This window comes from Suricata suricatta, chromosome 5, assembly GCF_006229205.1.
Source record: "Suricata suricatta isolate VVHF042 chromosome 5, meerkat_22Aug2017_6uvM2_HiC, whole genome shotgun sequence".
Classification (NCBI taxonomy): domain Eukaryota; kingdom Metazoa; phylum Chordata; class Mammalia; order Carnivora; family Herpestidae; genus Suricata; species Suricata suricatta.
This window is the reverse complement of record NC_043704.1, coordinates 2,327,509-2,351,987: the sequence shown is the minus strand read 5'-3', so window position 1 is coordinate 2,351,987 and position 24,479 is coordinate 2,327,509. Positions and strand designations below refer to the sequence as shown.

At 48.7% G+C, this 24,479-nt stretch overlaps 1 protein-coding gene across 3 annotated transcripts in view; it reads left to right on the top strand.

Annotated features, from left to right (window-relative positions):
- The first annotated feature begins 66 nt into the window (after nt 1-66).
- Nucleotides 67-24,479, top strand: part of HSF2BP (heat shock transcription factor 2 binding protein) — a 62,974-nt gene continuing 38,561 nt past the window's right edge. For all 3 annotated transcript variants that reach the window (XM_029938843.1, XM_029938844.1, XM_029938845.1), the window contains exons 1-4: nt 67-141; nt 911-1,061; nt 11,951-12,054; nt 23,679-23,828. In XM_029938843.1, coding sequence (XP_029794703.1) covers nt 106-141; nt 911-1,061; nt 11,951-12,054; nt 23,679-23,828 — 441 coding nt within the window. In that variant the 5' untranslated portion in view covers nt 67-105. The remainder of the gene's footprint in view (nt 142-910; nt 1,062-11,950; nt 12,055-23,678; nt 23,829-24,479) is intronic.

Genomic DNA, 24,479 nt, shown 5'->3' with positions numbered 1-24,479 from the left:
CCCCCCCCCCCCCCCCTTCCCCGCGGATACGTTCCCGCTCTTTCTGGCGTGAGGCGTCAGAGGGCGCCCCGCCGCGCAGGCGCACGGAGCCGAGGCCGCGCAGCCATGGGCGAAGCAGGCGGGACTGAGGAGGCCTGCCGGGTCCGTGAGGGGACCGGGCTGCCACCATTCGCATTCCCGCGTCGCGCGGCGGCCTGCTGGGGCTTGCCCCAGTGCTCTTCGGGCCGCCCTGGGCCTCGTCCGCCGGGCAGCGTCGGGCAGCGTGACTGGGCGGGGGGGGGGGGTATGTGTGTGGTGGGGACCCCCGCGCCCCGGGGCGGTGGGCGCGACGGCGGCACGTGCGGTCCGAACCTCCTCGCAAGGCCCTAACGCGCCTTCTAAGATTAAATGCAAAGTTCAGGGAGAACGTGGGCCACAGGCCGCCGCGCCGTCGCCTCCACTGCGCGCGTGATGCGGGAGAGACGCGGGTTCGGGGCGCGGTTCTGTCCCCTCAAAGGCGTTACCGTGAGGCCGTCACCCAGCCTTCCTGTGCCTCGGCTTGTGACCTGGACAACCTTGAGGGGTTGGGGATGCCAAGTGAGACGAGCCCCCTCTCCCACGGGCCGGGTGCCCCCAGCAGGAGTGCAGTGACCTTCCTGTTCCTCCCGGGCAGCCGCCGGGGAGCGGGGTGCCAGCCGGCCTGTCCTATGGCTTTTGGCTTTCGCGAGGAGGGCCTCGGGCCTCGCGTGCCGCTTAAGGTCGAAAACTGGCCCCCCTTGCTCCAGCCCCGTGCACCCCGCCGAGCCGAGGGCAGGGTGGGCAAAGACCTGCCTTCGGAACCACCCGCTAAGGAAGGAGGCCGCCTTGGGCTGCAGGTCTTGGCCCTCCGAAGGGAAACGTTAACGATCTTGAAATCTGCTTGGCCTTTCAGCACTTGGGAGCTAAAGACGAATTCGTCAAAGTCAGAAAGAAGGACCTGGAACGGCTGACAACGGAAGTAATGCAAATCCGGGACTTCTTGCCCAGAATACTAAATGGGGAAGTGCTGGAAAGCTTCCAGAAGCTAAAGATTGTAGAAAAAAGTGAGTGTTCTCGTTAGCAGCCGTGGAGGGTGACACCTGTCTGTTCCAGCATTTGGAGTTGGTAAACAACCGGAGGCAGCCTTAGGCTGCTGCTACGGTCCGTGTAATTACACTTGGGAGAGGCAGATAAGACCTGAGGGACAGAGGTGCCCTCATGTGAGCGCCCCAGACAGACACCCAGGTTTGTGTTGGAAGAAGGGTTGCCAGCTTTTCTGGAGTATGTCACCAGCCTCTCTTTCTTCCCCGCCGCGTCCTTGGCGTCCGCGTTTGCTGCTCTTGTAGTTGACACGCGCTACTTTAAAAGTTCAGTGTTTGTGTAAATTGGGGGTCTTGCCCCGCGGGTGCGCGGCGTGGAGTTAATGCGTGGAGACCGGGGTGTGTTCCTGGTGCACACGGAAGGCGTCTGGCTTGCACGCGCGTGCCCGGTGGAGGGCGCAGCCGGTCCGTTTGCGTGGAGTTCCCTGCCCCGCCTGTTCCCTCCGTGGAGCCCCCACGGAGCCCCCAGGCCGCGCGGAGGGCGGTGGAGGGAGCGGCCGGGTGTTTGCTCCGCCTCAGGGTTCCGCAGACCTTCCTCGTCCCCGCTGGGCTCCCATTCCTTCTTCCGGTGTTGCTCCCATTCCTTCTTCCGGTGGGCGGTGCCAGGATCTGGGGCCTCAGCAGCCAGGCTTCCCCTCCGTAAGGAGTCATTTCCGTGACTCAACGCCCGGGCCTCTGTGTCCCACTGGGACCCTGCCGCGTGTGCTCCGGTCACTGGCTTCTGGCCCCTGGCCCCGAGCTCATCCGGGGACCCTCTGTGCCGCTCAGTCCGCGCTTGCTTTTATCTTGGGGAGCGGCAGCTCGCTAATTGGTCAGCGGGAGTCAGCTTCAGAGACACAGCCGCTGGTTGCGGTCTGCGCAGGCGCGAGGGCCGCAGTCGAATCTGTGGTGACTTGGCCACAGTTAGGTCTCAGGAGCCCTTGCCTTGCAGCCCCTGCCTTCCTCAGGCCCTGCGGCTTCCTTTCCTGCTCTCGGGCCATCCTGCCCCGGCTGCTGTGCCCGAGCCTCCCCTGCTCCGAGGCTTTTCCGTGCGCACACACAGCTTCAGTTCCGGTCTCCATGCCGGCGCTCCGGGCTGACCTCTGGTCCGAGCTTGGGCCCAGACCTCCAGGCTGGCGGGCCTGCATCCGACTCCTCCCTGGCGTTTCTTCTTGCTCGGTTCACCATGGTTTCAGATTCTCACCGTTTGTCCTATAAGCAGCCAGCCTGCAGCCATCAGGAGGGACCCGAAACCGGAAGGGGGAGACCACACAGCAGAGGAACTGAGGGCATCTTGCCAACAATAGGCTGGCGTTGAGGAGACATTTGGGGAAGGGTGGAGTTCAGGTGAAGTGCACCGTGAACCATGTTTTTTGGTTGTTGTTTGTTTAAAACAAAAAGAAAACTTGTTTACACTTACTCATTTTGGAGAGTTAGCCTGAACAGGGCAGGGGCAGAGAGAGAGGGAGACACAATCAGAAGCAGCTCCAGGCTCCAAGTTGTCAGCACAGAGCCCCACGTGGGCTCATACTCACAAGCAGTGAGATCATGACCTGAGCCAAAGTTGAAAGCTTACCCGACCGAGGCCCCCAGACGCCCACATGTTTTGATGGTCTCCAAGCAAAATAGGGCTGCCTGTGGGGCCATCGCCGTATCCGACTCCGGTGGGCCAGGGCCTTGTTGTTGCAGGCAGCTGGAGAACACTGTGTCTGAAGTGCCTTACTGGAAGCTTTGCAGGTGGCTGGAAATCCGGGCTGCAGCTCTGTGTCCCAGTGACTTTGATCCTGCAGGGTACAGTGGGGTGTTTGCTTTTTACTGGTAGGATTCCAAACAGCAGAATTTCTGATAGTCTGGGATTTTACAAAACAAGCTTTTTATGAATAGGAAATGCGTGGTCACTGAAAGGGGCTGTTACGACATTGCAGTGTGCTCTTTTCTGCTAACTTGGCAGCTGACGTTGTATGTCTGTGAGCCCAGCCTAACACCCTGCAGGACAGATGGCTGCCTCTGACCTCAGACTGGTGACACCCAGCCTCCTACCCCACCCCATACAGTCTCCCCTGTGCAACACCATCTACCTAGCAATCTGGGAGCCTCCTTACTCTCCGCCTCCCTCCCCTCCCCCTCCTCTCTTCCCATTAAGTCCCGTACGTTCCGGCTCATGGTTGCGTCCTGAATTCACTAGTCTGCCTTCACTGCCACCGCCACCACCAGCGCAGGCCACTGTTGTTTTGCCTGAAGCTCTGCCTCCTGGCAGCGCCCACTTATTGTCACTTTCCAGTCTGTTCTGTACCCTGCAGCCTGTGTAGTTGTTAATCGTTGTTTACTTATGTCATTCCCCTGCTTATGTCTTCAATGACTTCTTGCTTTTAGGATAAAGAAAAAAACCCCCCTTTTCCAAGAAAGCACTACCACCTGAAAATGTAAACAAAACTGGACCATGGCTTGAAAGACTTTGTATTATTGGACTTAGCCTCAGGTTCAGATTCACTTCCTCATCTGTCTAGGTAAGATCTGTCTTTCTGCTCGTTCTGTTAGATGTTCTTACACAGCATTCTTTTCCTTCAGATAAAGTTTTATTCACATCTTACCGGTACAGGTCTGTGGGAGGGCAGAGCCCCTGTTTTTGCCTCCTGTTTTGTTCTCTGTGCCTGAATATTTGGTCCTGATGTTACTGCTCACCCTGTCTCCGCATGCTCTTCTGTCTAACTTGCTTGCTATCTCAGGGACTATGCTGCTGTAGGCCCCTTGGTGCTGAGAGAAAGGGAGGATCAGAGTGGACTTCGACATGAATCACAGAATGGTCAAGATTTTAAACACGTTGCTGTGCAACCTCAGGATGCTTTTCAGCTAGTTAAACTGATCTTGAAGCTTGAAATCAGGGTCAGATACCTTTGTTTCATAATTACATCAGAAAGTCTAATAATTCCTTGCCTTTCTTGATTGGCACTGGTTCACTTGGAGAGAGACAGTGAAAAGTCTCTCAGCCTCTTTTCTTTACTCCAAGTTCGTTAACATATAGTGTAATAATGGTTCCAGGAGTAGAATTCAGTGATTCCTCACTTACACTTACCACGCCCTGCTCATCCCAGTAAGTGTCCTCCTTAATGCCCCATGCTCATTTAGCCCATTCCCCCACCTACCTCCCCTCCAGCAGCTCTCAGTTTGTTCTCTGTAGTAAGAGTCTTTTAGGGTTTGTTTGTCTCTCTCTGTTTTTATCTTATTTTTGCTTCCCTTCCCTTATGTTAATCTGTTTTGTGTCTTAAATTCCACATATTGGTGAAATCATGTGATATTTATCTTTCTCTGGCCAACTTAGCATAATACCCTCTAGTTCCATCCATGTTGTTGCAAATGGCAAGATTTCATTCTTTTTGATTGCCGAGTAATACTCCATTGTATGTATAAACCACATCTTTATCCGTTCATCCATCAGTGGACATTTGGGCTCTTTCCATACTTTGGCTGTTGTCGATAGCGCTGCTATAAACATCGGGGAGCACGTGCCCTCTTTGAATCTGCACTCCTGGATCCTTTGGATAAATACCTAGTAGTGCAGTTGCTGGGTCATAGGGTAGCTCTATTTTTAGTTCTTGGAGGAACCTCCGTACTGTTTTCCAGAGTGGCTGCACCAGTTTGCATTCCCGCCAGCAGTACAAGAGGGTTCCTGTTTCTCCACGTCCTCGCCGGCATCTGTTGTTGCCTGAGTTGTTAGTTTTAGCGATTCCGACAGGCGTGAGGTGGTATCTCGTTGTGGTTTTGATTTGTATTTCCCAGATGATGAGTGATGATGAGCATCTTTTCATGTGTCATCCATCTGGATGTCCTCCTTGGAAAAGTGTCTATTTATATCTTTTGTCCATTTCTTGTCTGGATTATTCATTCTTTGGGTGTTGAGTTTGATAAGTTCTGAAAGACTTCGGTTACTAATCCTTTATCCAATATGCCATTTGCAAATATCTTCTCCTATTCTGTCAATTGCCTTTTAGTTTTATTGTTTCCTTTACTGTGCAGAAGCTTCTTCTCTTGATGAAGTCCCAATAGTTCAATTTTTTTTTTTAATTTCTGGAGACGTGTCTAATAAGAAGTTGCTGCAGCTGAGGTCAGAGGTTCTCTAGGATTTTGATGATTTCATGTCTCACATTTAGGTCTTTCATCCATTTTGAATTTATTTTTGTGTGTGGTATAAGAAAGTGGTCCCATCTCATTCATCTGCATGTCGCTGTCCAGTTTTCCCAATGTCACATTCAGCCTGTTTCAGTCTTCGTTGTCCTACAGAGAACCCCTCAGACCTACAGGTCGTCCTCCGTGTGTGATGTCCTCTGGGTGTGACGTCCTCCGGGTGTAGCTCCTTGATAACATTCTCTTTTTGCCCTTTTTTCCCCTGTAATGTTAATCACAGTTATTTTAAAGTCTGAATCTGATTATTTTATTTCATTTTTAATTTTTCTAAATCTATTTTTGAGAGAAAAAGAGAGACAGAGTGTGAGTTAGGGAGGGGCAGAGAGAGAGGAAGACCTAGAATCCAAAGCAGGTTCCAGGCTCTGAGGCTGTCAGCACAGAGCCTGATGTGGGGCTCGAACTCATGAGCTGTGAGATCATGCCTGGAGCCAAAGTTGGATTCTTAACCAACTGAGCCACCAGGTGCCCCTGAGTCTGATAATTCTAATATCTGGATAACCTGTTGATCTGCTTGTATTGTCTATTTTCCCTTTTGGTAATCTTGGTAATTTTTTTTTTTTATTGATTAATGGAGTTTTTAAAGTGAAACTTATAGAGACTTTTGGTGATGATATTTTTCTCCAGCAAGTGGTACACCCCCCGCCGTGGCTTGCCTCTTCAGCCTCCGTGTCCTGCCCTGACACTGCTGAGTGCCTGGAGGACACAGACGGCTCTGACATCAGCCCATTTTTCTGTGCGTCCGTCTCCCCTGGGGCCACGGCTCACCCTGAGCCTCGGCTGTCTGACAGCTCTGTGCCGCCGAGGACCTCTCTGCCCAGTTTGCTGCTCCTTCCCTGTGCCGCTCTGGCCTATGCCAAGGTCTTTGGGGAGAACGAAGTGGGGGCTGGGGTCCTGTACCTCAGGTCAGCGGGTCCTAGCCTAAAGGCCGGTGTGACTCTGTAGCTCTCACATACTTTCAAGGGAGTCCATTTTTTTTTAAGTTCTGCTTTTCTTATTGTTCTTGGTGAGAAGATTGATCTGCTCCCTCACCATCATAGCTGGAAATGTAAGTCCTTCCATATATGTGGCTGTGATTTTTAAATTGTTAAAAACATTTTGTAACGTCTCACAGTAAAGACAGACTGTGGAGATGTTCCGGATTAAAGGAGGCTGAAGACACAATAACATATGAAGCCAATTCCCGACACTAGACGGGTGGTTTTACCTCGAAGGAAGGAAATGCTATAAAGGACAGTTTGGGGTCATTTGAGGGAACTTGAATGTCGGTGGCAGATTGGATAGAGGTATTGATGTTAATTTTTCTGAAGTTGACAGCTGTATAGAGTAGGTGTCTGGGACATCCCTGTTCCTGGGACACACTCACTGAAGCGTTTAGGAATAAAGGGCCGCGATGGACGCACCTTGCCTCAGCTGACTGTGCGCACGCGTGTCTGCCTGCATGTCTGTCTGCATACCGGACAGGAGAAGAGCGAATGGGAGATGTTGCTGGTAGATAAGTGTGGGGAAGGGGACTGTGGGTATTCTTCATATGCTTTTTAATTGCACATGATTTGGAAGTTTGAAATTATTTCCAAATAAAATGTTTGAAAACCCCAGTGAAACGGAAGAACCGACATCACCGGACCGCAAGCGTCCCTTGGGCACCGTTGGGTTAGGAGTGGGGCTTGGAGACCACTTGTACCACGTCGTCTCTCAAGTGTCGATGGGTGTTCGGAGATTAATTTCCCAAGAGTTTGGTATTAATGAGAAGAGGAAAATCTCCATTACAGCTCAGAGAAGAATGGTTATCTCGGGCCACCGGAATCTGAACCAGAGAGAGAATCACGGAGAAAGGGGTGGAAGGAAGAGTGAGTGCCAGGGGGCGTTATTGGGGTGCGCAGTGGGCTCAGCAGGTGGAGCCTGGTTCGTTCCATCTCAGGTTGGGAGTTTGAGCCCCATGTTGGCTGGAGAGATTACTTAAAAGTAAAATAAAAAAGGTGATTTGATGTGACCAGAGGTTTACTGTGACCCAAATGAGATGATCTCAGAGTGTCCTTTCCCCATATCTTGGCAGGAACAAAACGGGTAACATGGAGCCTGATGCAGAGGCACGGGTGTGGCCCGGGTTTGGGGGAGCTAGAGGAGCTGCCAGAGGCCAGGGGCTGCCTCACCGGGAGGGGGGACGCTGCCACTGGCAGACAGGCAGCGACGACGCGGGGGAGTGAGTGTCCTGGCGTGTCTCCTGTTGGCCCTGCCACCGTCCTGGCCTAACAGGAGCCTGGTTGCTGTGGATGTTGACCTTTGCTTCTCAGAGCATGGAGGAGACGGCTCTGAAGGGCACGTGGGGACGGTCCAGCACCCAGGGGACTGGGAGAGAAGAAAAGAGACTGTAGCGGGTGTTTGGACAGAGGACATGGGAAAGTAGCCGAGGTGGAGAAGGTAGAGACATACATCATTTGAAAGAATCCCTCCCATCACCCCTCTGTACGCCAATAAATGAAACGTTTTGCCACTCTGCGGTCTGCGAGATGCTTTCGCAGAATTCGTCTGGATTCAGCAAGATTGATGATAGTGTTTTGCGATGGCATTTATCTTCAAGTCTTCCAGTGATGGTGGTTGATGAGTCGCTCCGGTAGAGATGCACTCTCTGCCTGGTGTTTGTCAAGCACCGCTGGGTGACTGAGGGGTGTACACAGGGTTAAAGTCCGGCCCCTTCCCTTCCGGATTCACAGGTGGCCCGGGGAGCGGCGCCACACAGGTGTTGAAGTTAGTGACACGAGGTGCTGCCAAGTGCATTGGCAGTGCCAGGATAGAGCCGGTGCCTGTTAGTCACACGTTTTCTTCATCGTACGAGAGAGAACTCCAGTGGCCTTTAAGTCAGAACAGGAAGGGTGGTTTGGGGAGCGGGTTTTTGGCAGTGCAGGAAAAAACGCTGCTTCCGTGTTCTGGTTCCAGCTCTCTTCCCCAGCCCCCTTTGATTTGTTTTAAAAATTTGACAGCTAATTAAAGTGTTATTTTGCTGGCTTAGAGTGGGTAGAAAGATTTCAAATTCACTTAATCTCTTTAACTGAAGAGTTTTTTAAAGCGGATTCTGAAAATTTCTTTTTTTACTTTTTGAACTCACATTGTTGGCAGGCTGATTAAGTTAAAATGAGGTCCTTAGGGTGATCCAATACGACTGGTGTGCTTACAAAACGGGGAGATTGGGGCCCAGAGAAGACGTGCATGAGGAGGCTGGTGTGAAGGGAAGAGACCGGGGAGGCCCAGTGACTGCGGAGGCGGATAGCGGTTCTGGAACTGCAGGGCCACGGAAAGATGGAGGAGGCAAGGAAGGTCCCCCTGTGGGTGCCTGCTGACACCGTGGTCTTGGACGCGTGGCTCCCGGACCAGGAGAGAAGGTGTGTTTGTTGTGAGCTGCCCAGGTTGTGGTGCTTGTTAGAGACCCTCCAGATCTCAGTCCAAAGTAAAGACGGAGTCCATTAGTGGCTGATAGGAAATTCTTTTCTAAACCTGTCGGAGAGTGATGCGAAGGGGGAGGTTAAGGGCTGTTCAGAAGCTTTGATTTTGGATTTGAGCCTTTTAGCTACTTTGATCAAAAACAATACTTTCATATTAACACACAGAAAACAACGGATAGTTTGCTTATTATAAGCATACCTGGTGATAAAAAAGGGTAGGAGAAATTGATCTCTTGTGTGGTTTACATTTTTTTGCTCAGTGTTTTAGAAATGCTGCTTTTCATTTATAGCTCTGTCTCCTGCCTGTGATAGTTCTCTGTACCCTTCCCATGAATAAGTTACACACACATATATACATGAAGAGATACAGGAATTCTCATGTTATTAGAACTATCAGAAAGGATTGTAACTTTCAGAAGGCATATTGACATTGAGGTAGCCTGTGACGTAGATTGTGTCCATACATTGGTAGTCTGTCCTGGCCACTGTTTCATTAGTTAACAGTGAAATGGAGGAGATTTCTCCTTCATTTTGAATGCTAAAGATGAGCAGTTGAAAGACACTCTTAGGCTGGGTGACTGCTCCTCTCCTATTCTAATATTGAGGCTGGGTAAGATGTTGTCTTGATTTCACATAATGGATCATTCACTGTCCATATTCTTTCTGTCCCTGGATTAAAAAAAAAATCACAAAACGGTATATTCTCATTATGAGAAGGAGACATATGATCGAAGTAGCTGTGCGTTTTTTTCTATTCAAGGATTAGCAGAAGGAATGTGTAGGGAAGTGAAATTTATTTGTGTGACAGATATTTTTAAAATTCCATGTGCTGTTCTAGGGATTTGGGATGTATCAGAAAACAAAACATGAAAATCCCTGCCCTTGCGGGGTCTGTTCTGGGCGCAGGCACTGTTGGCCCCCCCCCCCCCCCCCCCCCCCCGCCCGCTCCCGGCAGAAAACGCAAGGGGGGGGTTTTGCGGGACGGTGATGGCAGTGCTCCCATTTGGCCACAAGGCGGCGGCCTCGCACAGCAGGAAGGCACCCTCTTCCTCCGGGCCCTGGGGCGGCGCAGGGTGGGTGGCTGTGGTGTCCTGATGCTGACTCTGAATTCTGTGGGGCACCTGCCGGAGAGAGAGGGTTTTGACCCTGGCCCTGTGTTACAGCAGCCTGTCGTTAGGTTGTACGCAGGCGTGCGGAGCAAGAGATTTTGAAGTTATTGTCACGAAAATCTTTTGGGTGATTAGAATTGATTCTTCCATATTTTATACCTAGGAAAGCTGGTAAGGATGTACTTTTCTATCTTCTTTGCAATGTTTGAGTTATATACCACTTAATGATACAAGAAAATTTAAAAGTGAACTGCAAAAAAAAAATTTGTACCACTACTAATTTTATTTTAGTTCCTTTTTTGATTTTCTTTTTTCTTTTTACCATATGCACTTTATGATTCATTCATAAATGTAAATAATACATATTTTAACTTAACATTGTTACAAAAGGCAACTTTGTAGTTTTTTAAAGCATAACACTTTAGGGGCGCCTGGGTAGCTCAGATGTTAAGCGTCCAACTTCAGCTCAGGTCATGATCTCGCAGTTCATGAGGTTGCGCCCTGTGTCGGGCTCTGTGCGGACAGCTCGGAGCCTGGAGCTGCTTCCGATTGTCTCCCTCTCTGTGCTGCCCCCTCCACTCATGCTCTCTCTCTCTCTCTCAAAAATAAACAAACATTAAAAAAATAATAAAGCACTTGACTGGTAGTTGATTTCTTGGGTGGCCGCAGTTCTGTAGGGCAGAGAGTAGAGTTGTGGGGAAAGCCCTGCCGTGGCGTGACACGTCGTAGAGGCGGAAAGAGAACTGACTTAAGGAGGACAGTCCCACATTACTTCACATGGTTTCTCAGAAACACGTTTTAAGAGGAGTTCTGCTGGCCAGCTTCATAATCTGTAACTGAATGTTTAGCTTCAGGTGCTGATCTCCCTTCTAGGGCAATGGGTCCCTGGACAAACGCCGACTCCGTTCATTTCTCCAGAGCTTTTGGGATGCCCCCGCCGTTCTTGGTGGTCCCCTCTTTGTCAGACCCTTGGGCTATGAAGCCCCCCCCCCCCCCAGTCTGCACTTCACTGGGGGAGTGCTCGGAGCCATCGCCCTCTCAGGTGGGGGAAGGTGCCAGTTTCCCGGCTGCTGCCCCCCACTACCCTCCGTTTCTCTGCCCCCCGCCCACGCTCCTTTGGCTGGGTTCTGGGTTCCCTCATTTGCTCGAGCTGGCGCGTGTCGATTTCATTTCATTAGTGACCAGAGACCAGGCTGTGGTCCCAGGGAGCAGTCCTCCTTGTCTCTTCCCAGACCAGCAGTATCAGCCTCACCGGGGAACTTGCTAGAAGTGTAGGTTTTCAGGCCTCACTCAGGCCTCCTGAATCGGAAACCCTGACAAGGGGCACAGCAGCCTGTGTCTGAGCAGGTCCTTTGGGGGTTGTGGTGCGCACCGCCGTCCGCACGCCCCGCAGCTTTCATCTGGAGGCGCGCCATCGACCGGGTCTCGGCTTTCGTTAGCACAAGAATGGATGACTTCTTCGCCCCTGAGGTCGAGACCCTTAACACTTTAAGTTCTAGAGTTCTTTGCTTTATGAATGTCATCAATATCTTTTATTCAAAGTTGACAATGCTTTTGATTTCAGACGCAACGTGAGGTCTTTGGGATTTGTGTTGGCTGTTTGAGTCACCCTCTGAGCGAACATGGTTGAGACGAAGAATGCCGTGGGGCCACGCTGTCACTGTGGCCTTTCCTCGTGTGACCACGTTGCTCCCACCCTCCACTGACTGCCGCCGCGGCTGTTCCCCCTGAGTCAGACTGCCGGCTGGTGACACGAGCTTTGTGAACCAGCCCCGGCTGGCAGCGCCCCCTCGCTGAGCTGCCTTCTGTTTGTCACGGCGCAGATGCAAGTCTGTGCCGCGGGACGGTCGGGCTTCTCAGCCCGGCCTTCAGTCCTTTAAATAACCCACTTTCTTAAAGCCTGAGTACAAGTCTGGCAGGAAAACGAGGTCTTAAAAGCATAAGACCGAAAACAACAACGGAAGTAGTGCTTTCTGCCACGGGGCGCAGAGCAGCACTTTTCGCGTGTTGGTCTCAGGCTGGTTGTGTGAACCGTCCCCCCTGAGCGAGCAGTGCCGGTCTTCCCGAAAGAAGATTGGGCAAAATGGGTTCTTAGAAGAGAGTGGTGATTTGAAACATTGAGTATTATTATGTCTCTTTCTTCTAGACCTGGAAAGGAAAGAGCAAGTATTAGAGCACCTGAGAATGGACTGTGAGCACTTTAAAGCGCGCCTAGAGGCTGTGCAGGCTGACGGCACGAGGGAGAAGAAGGTAGGGCGCCCGCAGACCCCGCTCGGCCCGCCGGGATGGGGCCGCAGCCACAAGGCGGTGTTGCCGGCAGCTTTTCTAGACCTCAAGCCTCCAGAGGTTGTGTTTTAAAATGTATGTATTCTAAATGGGTTGGAAAATAGTAAAATGTTGGCTTTTATGATCATTTAATGTGGAGACTATTTCTTGGGTGCCTTGTAATAGTCACTTTCTGTTAATTTTTATGTTTAAAAGTCCATTTCAAAACATTAAAAGTCACAGTGTAGTAAGACTCTTGGGAAAATGCACACTATAATTTATAATCAGAGATAAACGTATTGCCTAGAAATATTTATAATTAAGGGATAATTTACTGATATTTTATTAATTAAATGACTTTTTTAACGTTTATTTAGTTTTTGAGAGAGAGAGAGAGAGAGAGAGAGAGCGAGCGAGCACTTGAGTGTGCGCTAGTGGGGGAAGGGCAGAGAGAGAGAGGGAGACACAGAATCTGAAGCAGCTTCAGGCTCTGAGCTGTCAGCACAGAGCCCAATGGGGGGCTCGAACCCACGAACCATGAGATCGTGACCTGAGCTGAAGTCGGATGCTCAACCAACTAAGCCATCCCAGTGCCCCCATTTAGTGATATTTTAGAAATAACAAATGTATTTTAATATTTGAGAAGACTAATAGGATTTCTGAAAAATTACTTTTTACTTTATGGAACAAGTTACTTCCCTTTTTTTCCTGTAAAGCCAAAACTGTTTTGTCACTTTGGATAAAACGGTAACATTGGGAGGGTGTGTGTTTTGATTTATAAGTAGCAGCGCCGCACTAGCGCTGGCGGCGGCCGCTCGGCCTGGGGTTTGCTGGCGGCCGGCGGGGCCTCTCCCGGCCCACGTGGCCCAGCAGACGCCGGCAGCATGGAGCAGTGTCCGGTAGCTGGTCCCAGGTCCGCTGCCTCCTCGGGCGAAGGGATTCCAAATGTGAGGCTGCTAGGGGTGATTTTCCAAAACTGGTGGGTCTTGCGTAGACTTTAATATTGCGCAGGTAGTAAAGGTCAGGGAAAGAGTTTTGGTCTCAAAACTGAGTTGAGTGTCACAAAATAAAAGTTAAAATGTTAGTTTTGTCATGGTTTACATCATGATAAACTAAGATGACAGTGTGGCTAATTTGTCTGGGCCTGAAAGTTTCATGGTGTGAAAGAAGTTGACCAACATACCGGAAGGAATTTGGTAAAAGTTAGCAATGTACCTGTTGGTTCGGTACTTAAATTGCTAAATGCCCTTGTTAAGCTGAAACTTAACTGGGCAGAGTCTTAGCTTCCTTTTTTTTTTTTTTTAATTGATAAGCATCGGGGAAAATGCGTGTTTTGTGGGCATTTAGATGCAGTGGTTACAAATAAGCCATTCTGCCGAAGCGCCGCTCAGTGTGGAGGGTTAAACGGCCCTGGTGACCTGGTGTCAGGTCACCAGCGTGCTCTTGCCCTGATACTTAGACCTCCGTTAAAATGTGGGCATGTTTTAGATTAAACCATTCCCCTTTCCTGCCGGTTTAATACAGATGGGAGCCCTTTGTGTTTGCCTTGACAAGGCCACATCTCTTTTTGTTGTAGAGAACTGAGCGCTGCCTTTTCCGTGGCCTCTTCTGCGGCCTCTGTCCAGGTCTCTACAGATCATGGGCTGGACGCTGGAAGCTTATTTTAGAGTTGAGGAACCAGGAAAGAGTGCAGGGACTAGACCCCACATTAGAGCACCGCTAGACGGGACCACAGCGTGGGCAGAAGTCATTAGGAGGAGACAGCCGTTACTGGATCCAAGCGTAGGCGAACATGAGAAAACACAGCGAGGACTCAAAGTCATAAAGAAGAGCGATGGGTGAGCAGCAGCCCCTGACCCCCTGGCGAATGGCCGCCGGGCAGAGGCAGCTTGGCTCCGCCTGGTCGAGCTGTTTCCTCAGCGGCGGTTGAGTCAGATCAATGGGAGTCCCGCTGGGCCTTGAAGTGGACTTGGGCGGGGCCGGGAGAGCCCTCCTGGCGGTGGCAGCCTTTGAACTCTGGAGAAGAGGGAGCCCGGCTCTCCGGGCGGGGCTGTCCGCAGGGCTGTGCTGGCCCTGAGGGTAGGCGAGGCTCCGCATCAAGTGCGTGTCTGGTGTCTGCCGGCAGAGCTCTTTTCATGTGCCCCTGGCGTCCCGCATGCCGTGTGAACTTGTCCTCGATGCTGTGGGAGCCCGCCTGCGCTGGCGGGCGTTCCGGCTGCTTGCCCAGGATTTCGTGTCCTCCTTGTGTTTGCCTGTGCGCACACCTCTCATGGTTCACGGACTTGCACGTGACCGCCTGGTTCTTGTGATAATGTGGTTTTGATTAGTTAGCAAAGAGTTGCTGCTTTTGTGATAATAAATAGAATCTGTTGCAAGCATTGTATTATTTCAGGAAATATACTGATAGTATATTTCAGCTAAAATCAGAAATGAACTACAGAGGGTTTTGAAGGAATCCTGAAAGTTTTATGCTTGATACCTGGTAGGTATGAGTATTCACTTTAAATATGTAAATGTATCAGGTTTTGATTATTGTTCCTTTGTTAAAAGCAACTTTATTGAGATGTGTTTTACATGACATGGACCACCTGCTGCAAAAGTGAAATGTGAAGATGTTTAGTAACCGCATGCAGTTCTACAGCTTTCACTGCAATTCAGTTTGGTTTCGGTTAAAAGTTTTCAGGAAGAATTACAGGTTTGCAGGAAGGCCTGACGAATCCAGGGGAGTCCCTGTACCTCCGCCCAGTTTGTCCCAGCGTGGCGTCTGCGTCCCTCCAGCATAAGGTCAAAGCCGGGAAACGGACACCGGTGCAACCCACACAGGTTATCCGGATTCACCGGTTCTACCTGGATTTGTTCGTTTTTCCCCACGTGTGTGTGTATTGTGCACAGATGCACAGTTCTGGGCCGTTTTATCCCACGTGTAGATTCGTGCGTCCCCCACTACCACAGTGAGGACCCTGAGCTCCTCCACCACCACAGAGATGCTGCCCTGCTCCGGCCACACCCACCCTGTGCCCTGACACCTCATTGTCACACATTAATCTCTATCTTTTCGGGGCACCTGGGGGCTCAGTCGGTTAGGCATCTGACTTCAGCTCAGGTCATGATCTTGCTGTTCCTGTGTTTGAGCCCCGCATTGGGCTCTGTGCTGACAGCTCAGAGCCTGGAACCTGCTTCAGTTTCTGTGTCTCCCTCTCTCTCTCTGCCCCTCCTCTGCTTGTGCTCTGTCTCTCTTGCTCTCAAAAATACATAAATGTTAAAAAAAAATTTTAAATCTCTATCATTTTATTTCAAGAATGTCATGAAAATGGGATGTCATGAAAATGACTTTTTCTATTCAGATTCATCCAAGTTGTTGCTTGGATCAGAAGTCTTCCTTTTTGTTACTGCGTAGTGTCCCATGGCGTGGCTAGAGGGCACTGGACTGTTCTCCCTTGAAAGGAGTTGTTGTTTCCAGTCTTTAACTATTAGGAGAACCTGTAGCTAGAACACGGTGCTGTAGACATCTGTGCATAGGTTTCTGTGTGATTGTGTGTTCTCACTTCTCTGGTATAGACACCCAGGAGTGCGGCCCCTGGGTTATATGCTAATGCATGTTTACTTTTGAGAGAAATTGCCAAGTTGTTTTGCCGAGTGGCTGTCCCATTTTATATTCCCACCGGCCACGAGTGAGTGATTCATTTCTTCCACCTCTTAACTGGCATTTAGTGTTATCATTAGTTTTATTGTAGCCATTCTGGTAGGTGAGTCATGGCTCTAATTTGCATTTTGTGAGTGGGTAATAATGCTGAGATCTTCTAACATGATTATTTGCCATTTGTATATCCTCTTCTGTGAAATCACCTGCTCCTGTCTTTTGCCCATTTTCTAATGGGAATTTTTATTTTTTTTACACTTTTGAGTGTAAAAACATTTTTTTTTTCTTACACTTTTGAGTGTAAAGAGCTCTCGGCACGCCCTGGATAAAAGTCTGTTACTGGGTATGTGGTTTGCAGATAGATTCTCCCAGCCTGGAGCGTGTCGCTTCTTCTCCTTCAGGGGACCTTTATAGAGCAAAAGGGTTCAGTCTGGGTGATGTCTAGAGTGTTGGTTTTTCCTTCCATGATTGTGCTCTTAGTGTTGTAAGAACTTGTCTTGTAACCCTTGGTCCTAAGGAATTTTTTCCCTAGTGGTTTTATATTTTTATAGTTTACAATTAACTTCACAATCCGTTTTGGGTTAAGTTTTGTATAACGTATATGAACTCTGGTTGAGGTTCCTTTTTTTTGGTCCAGTTGCTCCTGTATTTTGTGGAAGAGATGATCTTTCCTCTGTGGAACTGCCTTGCAGCTCTGCCAGCAATCAGGTGGCGTGTTTGCTGGTTTGTTCTGGCTTTTCCACTCCGGCCCATCGATCTGTTTTTCCACCGGAGCTCACGGTCTTGATAGCCGTGGCGACACAGTGAGCGCCCATATTGGGTAGAGTGGATCTTCCCGTTGAGTTTTCCTTTTCCAAAATTGTCTAGACAGGTCCTGTACTTTTCCAAATACATTTTATCGTAAGATCATCTGTGTCTATAAAACGTTTTGCTGCGATTCGGATGAGAACTGTGTCGTGTCCCCGCAGACCCGCCTGGGGAGAGCTGTGGTCGGAGTTGCAGCTTTCAGCCGGTTAACAAAGCGCATCTTTCCGTTTACTTACATTGTCTTTAACCTCTTCCGTCAGCACGCACGTCCTACACACATTTTGCTAGATTTTTTACCTAAGCATTTCTTTTTTTTTTCTTGGTTCCAATGTTTTTATTTTTATCTAATTGTAAGACATAGCTGAATTAATAGAACATTCTGAAACTCCAGATTGGCTTTTTTTTTTACTCCACTAAAGAGTGACCAGTGTAACAGGCACAGAGAGGGGATTTCCGACAGCCTGTCCTGCAGCATCGCAGCCGTCTAGGTGCCTGCGTCTTAACTGCAGAACGACTCCCCTCTTGCGTTTCCCAGCCTGCTCTGTAAAGGAACCGGGGACCCCCAGTAACCAGTCTGAGTGTAGCACATGGGCGTCAATGGACATGCCAGCCCCTGGCTGTCGTGGTGAGGGACACCGTCATGAACATGTGACCCAGAAGATGCCATTATGCACAATTCCAGACTTGGGCTCACAGAGGCAGGGGCAATGAATCTGTTTTTTTTAAATCATCCTTAAAGATTCTTTGATGCTCCGCTTGATTCCTGTAGACGTGCTCTTTTTACCTGAAAAAAATTTTTCTTAAGTTCTGGGTTGCTATTATGTTAACAATTTGATGACCCCATCCTAGTACCAAAATATCCCCCAGAATGGTCTTCCCATTTGATCAAAACATAAATCAGGCTGTGACACTGTAGAGTTATAAAGGACAGGCAGGGGGAGAAGTCACCTGAAACCACTATGTGATGGCCCAGGCTTCACTGTGAGAAGGGGAGGGGGAAGGGGAGCAGTCTACCCGCGTCACTGAACGTGAGCGTGCTGCCCGGGACCCCCAGCACGCTTCGTCTCCTGGCTTCCCTCCGCTTCCCAGACAGCTGCTCATGGCGGCGGGCACACTGTCATCCCGTTCGGCCTGCTAGCACGTGCTGGCCGCCAGGGACCCGCAGTGCTTTTGCAGGCAGATGCCACTTGGAATTGACCACAGTCGTCTCCAGATTGGTTGCTGAGAATGGGCTTATCACACTTCAGCGGCCCATTCTGCTCGTAAACCAGCCAGACGTGGAGGGGCGGCCTTGGCGGGGCCGGATCCCACGTCAGCGGAGAGGACGGCACCACTGCCGAGGTCAGCCGTCACCCTTCACGCTGACCACCAGGGCGGTGCCGTTCCCTGCATGCGGGGTCCTTCCTGCTGCGAGCATCTGGCTCTGTCCTGACCTGGGCGCAGCGTTTACCTGGACCAGGGCCACCCCGGGCAATACTGCTAGGCCAGTCCTCCACCTGGGTGGGCGTCAGCGCTTTGTCCACCTTGATCTCTGCCCCGATGTATTTGACCTTCCACAGAAGGTCAGCCACTTGCCCACTTCCTGCAGGCTCAGAGTCCCGGACCACTTGCCGAGGTCTCCAGGCACTGCAGGGCTGAGCTGGGCAGACCGCTGGAGGGGCCGGGCACAGGCCTGGGGCGCTGACTCGGTGTGCTCTGCAGACTGGCCACGGGAGGCATGGGACCGGCGGCCAGGGTGCATTTCATTTTCAGTGGGACAGTTTTAAATGATGTTGTGTTTTATTTTTATTTATTTTTAAATGTGTATTTTTGGGGAGGGGGAGAGAACACACGGGGGAGGGGCAGAGAAAGGGAGAGACACAGGGTTCGAAGCACAGAGCCTGATTTGGGGCTTGAGCTCACACACTGTTAGATTATGACCTAAGCTGAAGTCAGACGCTTAACTGACTGAGCCACCCAGGTGCCCCAATGACATTTTGTTTTAAATCTTAGTTTTCATTTTGTTCTTGTTAACAAACAGAAATGTCATGGCTTTGTGTGTGTTAATCTTGTAACTTGTGACCTGGCTGAAGTCACTTATGAGGTCTAGGGGTTTTATTTATTTTTTAACTTTAATTTATTATTATTATTTTTAATGTTTATTTTTAAGAGAGAGTGTGAGTAGGGGAGGGAAGGAAGGGGGTTGGACAAAGGATCTGAAGCAAGTTCAGCATTGACCACAGCAAGCCTGACACGGGACTTGAACTCACGAACCATGAGATCATGACCTGAGCTGAAATAGGATGCTCAATCAACTGAGCCACCCGGGTGCTCTAATTTTTTAATTTTAAAAATGTTTATTTATTTTGAGAGAGAAAATTCACACACAAGCCTGGGAGGAACAGAGGAGGAGGGAGAGAATCCCCAGCAGGCTCTGTGTCGTTAGTGCTTGGGGCCCAAACCCAGGAACCGTGAGATCATGACCCGAGCCGAAATCAAGAGTTGGAGGCTTAAGCAACTGAGCCACTCAGGTGCCCCATCTAGGAGTGAAAAAAAAATTCCCTGAGTTTTTTTTAATGTTTATTTTTGGGAAAGAGAGAAGGACAGCGTGTGCGCGTGTGTGGGCGGAGGGATGGGAGGGACAGAGGATCTGAAGCAGGCTCTGTGCCGATGACAGAGAGCCTGGTACAGGGGTTGAACTCATGAGCTGTGAGATCCTGACCTGAACTCAAGTTGGATGGTTGACGAGTTGAGCCACCCAGGTGCCCCAAGTTTCTTTTTCTCTTTCTCTCTCCCTTCCTTCCTTTCTTAAACACAGACAATTATGTCATTGGCAAATAGGGACCATTCTGTTTCTTCCTTCTGCTCTGTGTACTTTTTGTTTCTTTCGTGTTACTACACTGTAGGGAACTTCTGGCACTATGCTGAATAAGAGTGAGGAGAGCAGACAGTCTTGCCTTGTTCCTGATCTTGGGGGAAAAGCAGTCTTTCATCATTAAGTATGATCTAAAAAAAATAGACCTTTTTTAAAGTTTTTATTTCAGTTCCCGTTAGCATGCGGTGTAGCATTAGTTTCAGGTGTACATAGTGATTCCACACGTCCATCCAACACTGGGTGCTCGTCACAAGTGCCCCCTTTGTTCCCCGTCACCTGTTTCCCCAGCCCCTCCCCCAGGCCCCTCTGGGGACCGACAGTTAGTTCTCTGTAGTTAAGAGTCTGTTTCTAGGCTCTCCTCTCTCATTTTCCTTCCCTATGCTCATTTGTTTCTTAAATTCCACACCTGAGTGAGATCATAAGGTGTTTGTCTTTCTCTGACTTCTTGTGCCTGGCATCATATGTGCTCTCTAGCTCCGTCTGCGTGTGTCACTCACTGTGCATGGCAGGATTGGATTCTTCTTTGTGGTTGAGCAATATCCCAGTGTTCACAGCAAAACTGGAAAATATGGACACCTCCCATGGACTCTCTGCCCTCATTCATTTGTAGCCTTCCCATCATAAACATAAGTGTGATTTGAGCTGTAGTGTTTTGTAGATGCTTTTTTATCAAGTTGAAGTTCCCTTCATTGCTGGTTTGCTGAGAATTTTTATCACATGTGAGTGCTGGATTTTGTCCAGTTTTTAGAATGTTGCCGTCACATGTATGTTTGTAGTTAGTCTTTGCTCCAGCCCTAGGCAACCCCAGATCTGCTTTCTGTCTTCTCTGTAGATTTGGCCTTTATGAATATTTTGTAGATGTGAAATAATACAACATGTAGTCTTGTATGGTATAGTACTTTGGAAGTTCATTATGTCAGCATGTGTCAATTGTTCTTTTTATGGCACCACATTTTCTTCATTCACCAGTTAATAGACATTTAGTTATTTCCAATTTTTGACTCATGAGTAATACTGCTGTAAACACTCATGTACAAGGGGTTGAGTGGACATATGCTTTACTCTTTTTGGGGATACCTAGGAGTGAAATTGCTGGGTCATATGGTACGTAAATGGTTAACTTTGTGAGAAACTGCCAAACTGTTGATCACAATGAGTGTGCCATTCTACATTCTACCGAGCAGTATGCGAAGGTCCTACTTTTTCTGTATTCTTATGGACACTTGGTATTATTGGTCCTTTGAATTATAGCTACTTTAGTGATGGGTTATAGTATCTCATTGTGGTTTTAATTTGCATTATCCTCATGTTTAGCATCTTTTCATGTGTTTATTCATTCATATATTTTCTTTGGTTAAATACCTATTCACATCTTTTGCCTATTTAAATTATTTTTTTTTTTTGTCATTGAAACATATTTGACCCACAATGTTACATGAGTTTCAGGTATACAATCTTTTGACTATTTTTAATTGGGTTGTTTAGTTTTGTGTTGCAAGAGTTTATATTTTCTACTCACAAGTCCTTTTCTTGCTGTATGATTTAGAAATGATTTCTTTTAGTCTATGGCTTGCCTTTTTACTTTCTTAATAGTGTCTTTTGAAGAGTAAAAGTTTTAAATTTTGATGAAGTTAAATTTATAATTTTTAATGGATTATGATTTTATTGTCACATCTAAGAAATATTTGCCTAACTCAAGGCCACAGAGGTTTTTTTAGAAATTTTACAGTTAGGTCTGTGATTTGAGTTATTATTTTCATTTCTTTGCATGTGGCTAGTTGTTTGTGGTCATTTGTCAGAGATTCCTTTTTCCATTGAATTGCCTTGGCACTTCAGTTAAAATCGGTTGCCATAAATGTTAATGTTTCGTTGATCTGTATGTCTGTACTTACGCCAGTACCACACTGGTTTGGTTTCTGTAGCTTTCTAGTAAGTTTTTGTATTTTGTTTTTGAAATCAGGCAGTATTAGGTCCTCTTTAACATTGTTTTTTTTTTCCAAACTTTTTTTTCCCATTTCCATATGCCTTGTAGAATCAGATTTTGATTTTGTGCAAACAAGCCTGCTGAAATTTTGATAGGGACCCCGTGGAATCTGCAGATCAGTCTGGGGCACTTACCATTTTACCAGCTTTGAGTTTTCCAGTTCATGAACACGGTATATCTTTCCATTGGTTTGGATCTTCTGTACTGTTTCTAAGTAATGCTTTGTCGTTTTTACTGTACAGGTCTTGAACTGTGTTTCTTTTCTTTCTTTTCCTCCCCCACTCTTCTTCTTTTCTTTTTTCAATTAGTCTTTTTGAAATTGGTCTTGAAGTGGGGTAGAGTAGCTTGAACTAGATGAACGTCTTTTTTTTTAATTTTAAGTTTTTATTTATTTTTGAGAGAGAGAGAGCACACACGTGCAAGAGAGTGCACAAGTAGGGGAGGGGCACAGAGAGAAGGATATAGAGGATCTGAAGCGAGCTCTGCACACACAGCAGAGAGCCTGACGTCAGCTCAAACTCCTGGACTGTGAGATCTGACCTGAGGTGAAGGCAGATGCTTAACTGACTGAGCTACCCAGGCACTGCTTGAACTGCTTTTCTTAAGTTTATTCCTAAGTATTTTCTTACTTTTGATGTTACTGTGAATGGAATTACTTCCATTAAGTTTCTTTTGCTCTTGTACTCTACGTGCAGCCCTGTGTTGCGACCTATCTGCCTGCAGCCACCAAACTGTGACTGTAATGAAGACCATCTTGTCTGGTCATTCTCAGCAGTTACTGAGGGGTCTTATTGAAGAACCGTCATAACCAAACTGATGGGGATGCAGATTGCTTCAACGGTGAGAAAGGCTAGAGGTCCTAAAGCCCGCGCTGGACGTGGGTGTGCACACATCCCCGTGACGTGACCGGGTTCAGCTAACAACACCGGAAGAATGAGTGTGGGGGTCCAGACTACTGCTCGGATGCAGCTCGCGTCTGTGATCACCTAAGACATTAACGTGTGTCCTAGCTTCAGGGACCGTCCTTCTTCTAAGTGAGTGTGAAGGTCTGTGCGGATTTGTATGAAACTCTGCATACGAAATTCATCATCCCCGGTAGATGCGAATGGCCACCCGAGGCCAAATTATGAAGTCAACAATATTTGATTTATGGCCTGTTTCTTCTGTTTTTTGTCCGCCTTAATTTGTCCTGCACTCACCTTTCTAAAAGAAAAACCTAAAACATCTAAAATACTTTAACTTTGAAAGTTATTATCCTGATTACGGTTTGATATAAATGTATTCAACTAGGTTTCCATATTTCTTAAGTTTATCTCTTATTAAGTAAGGAAATGCTCTCACCTTTTGGGGCAACTTCAGGTAACACGAATAGTGCAACCAGTGGTGGTGGTTGAGGAGGTCAGGAAGCCCTGTACTACCCAAGAGCCACTTGAAATGGACCTTCAGGACTGTTTGTGTGGTCAGAGGGAATGTCAGGGGACGGCTCACTGTGAGGAGCGCTGGCTGACACTCGCCAGCTCTGTTACTCAGAAGCTGCCTGTGGCCTCTGTCCCACTGTCCCACTGGCACTCGGCTGGCTGGAGGCCCTCCTTTGCGCATCTGTCCTCGCTGGGCTCAGCTGTGTCAGGTGGCGGCTCCCCCGTGGACGGAGCCCTCTGGCGGTGGCGGCTCTTCCAGGCCGATCGGCGCTCTGTGGGCTGCTATGTCGCTGGTTACTTCACCGGGGTGTCCCCGTGGTCGTTCATTCTGCGTAGGGCCCCTTGCAGCCTGAGGCACCTCATGTTTCATTTTTTTAAAATGTTTTTTATTTATTTTTGAGAGACAGAGAGAGACAGCGTGAGCGGGGAGGGTCAGAGAGAGAGAGGGGGAGATACACAATCTGAAGCAGGTTCCAGGCTCTGAGCTAGCTGTCAGCACAGAGCCCGACGCGGGGCTCGAACCCACGAACCATGAGATCATGACCTGAGCCGAAGTCAGATACTTAACCGACTGAGCCACCCAGGTGCCCCCTTTTTTTTTTTAATTTTTAAATTAAAAAAATTTTTTTTTAACCTCATGTTTCATTTTACTTGAAGATGAAGTTGAGTCTTATGGTCTCTATAGACTCTAATACAGCAGTATGTCCTTCTTTCAGAGTGTTATTTTTCAATTTCCCCCCTCAAGTTTAAAAATATATAGATTGTAGCTGTTTAAGGACCAGTTTTCATTTGCTGACTGTTTCCTGTAATTCCTTGTGCATTTTTTTCAATCTTTGAATGAGAAACACAACAGAGATACTTCAAGGTTGAATGCTCTTCGTTTCACTGATGTTGCTCTGATTTTAGGAGAAGCTCGCTCTCCGACAGCAGCTGAACGAAGCCAAGCAGCAGCTCCTGCAGCAGGCGGAGTACTGCACGGCCATGGGCGCGGTGGCCTGCACGCTCCTGTGGGGCGTCTCCGGCAGCGAGGACGTGGTCAAGGCCATCCTCGGCGGGGTGAGCTGGCCCCTCGGCCCCTGCACACGTGGATCTGTGCTTACACAGAGGAACACACAGGGTACAGTGTGTCCGGCGGGGCACCTGCCGGTGAGATCCACGTCTGTTGTTCACATGTCAGGGGCTGGCACAGCCGCATCCAGGGCCCCCGTGTCAGCTGCCGCTCTGGGGCGGTGTCAGGCCAATAGGATCAGGTCCTCCGTCTCCGCAGGCTCCATAGCGTTTGTGCCGATAGCGCCACTTCAGTGTTGTTACTTGCATTTGTATGCACTTAACAGAGTTTTTATTTTTCTTTAGTGTTTCTTAATGTTTGTTTATTTTTGAGAGAGAGAGAGAGAGAGAGACAAGAGTGAGCAGTGGGAGGGCAGTGAGAGAGGGAGACAGAATCCAAAGCAGCCTTCAGGCTCTGAGCTGTCAGCACAGAGCCTGACATGAGGCTTGATCTCACGAATCCTGAGATCGTGACCTGAGTTGAAGTGGAGTCTTAACTGACTGAGCCACCCAGGTGCCCCGCATTTTACAAAGTTTAAAGTGATTTTATATATGTTTCCCCATGTGATCACATACACACACACACACACACACACACACACACACACACACACACATCCCGAGAGACTTCCCAGAGGAGGAAAGATTTGAAATAGGCTT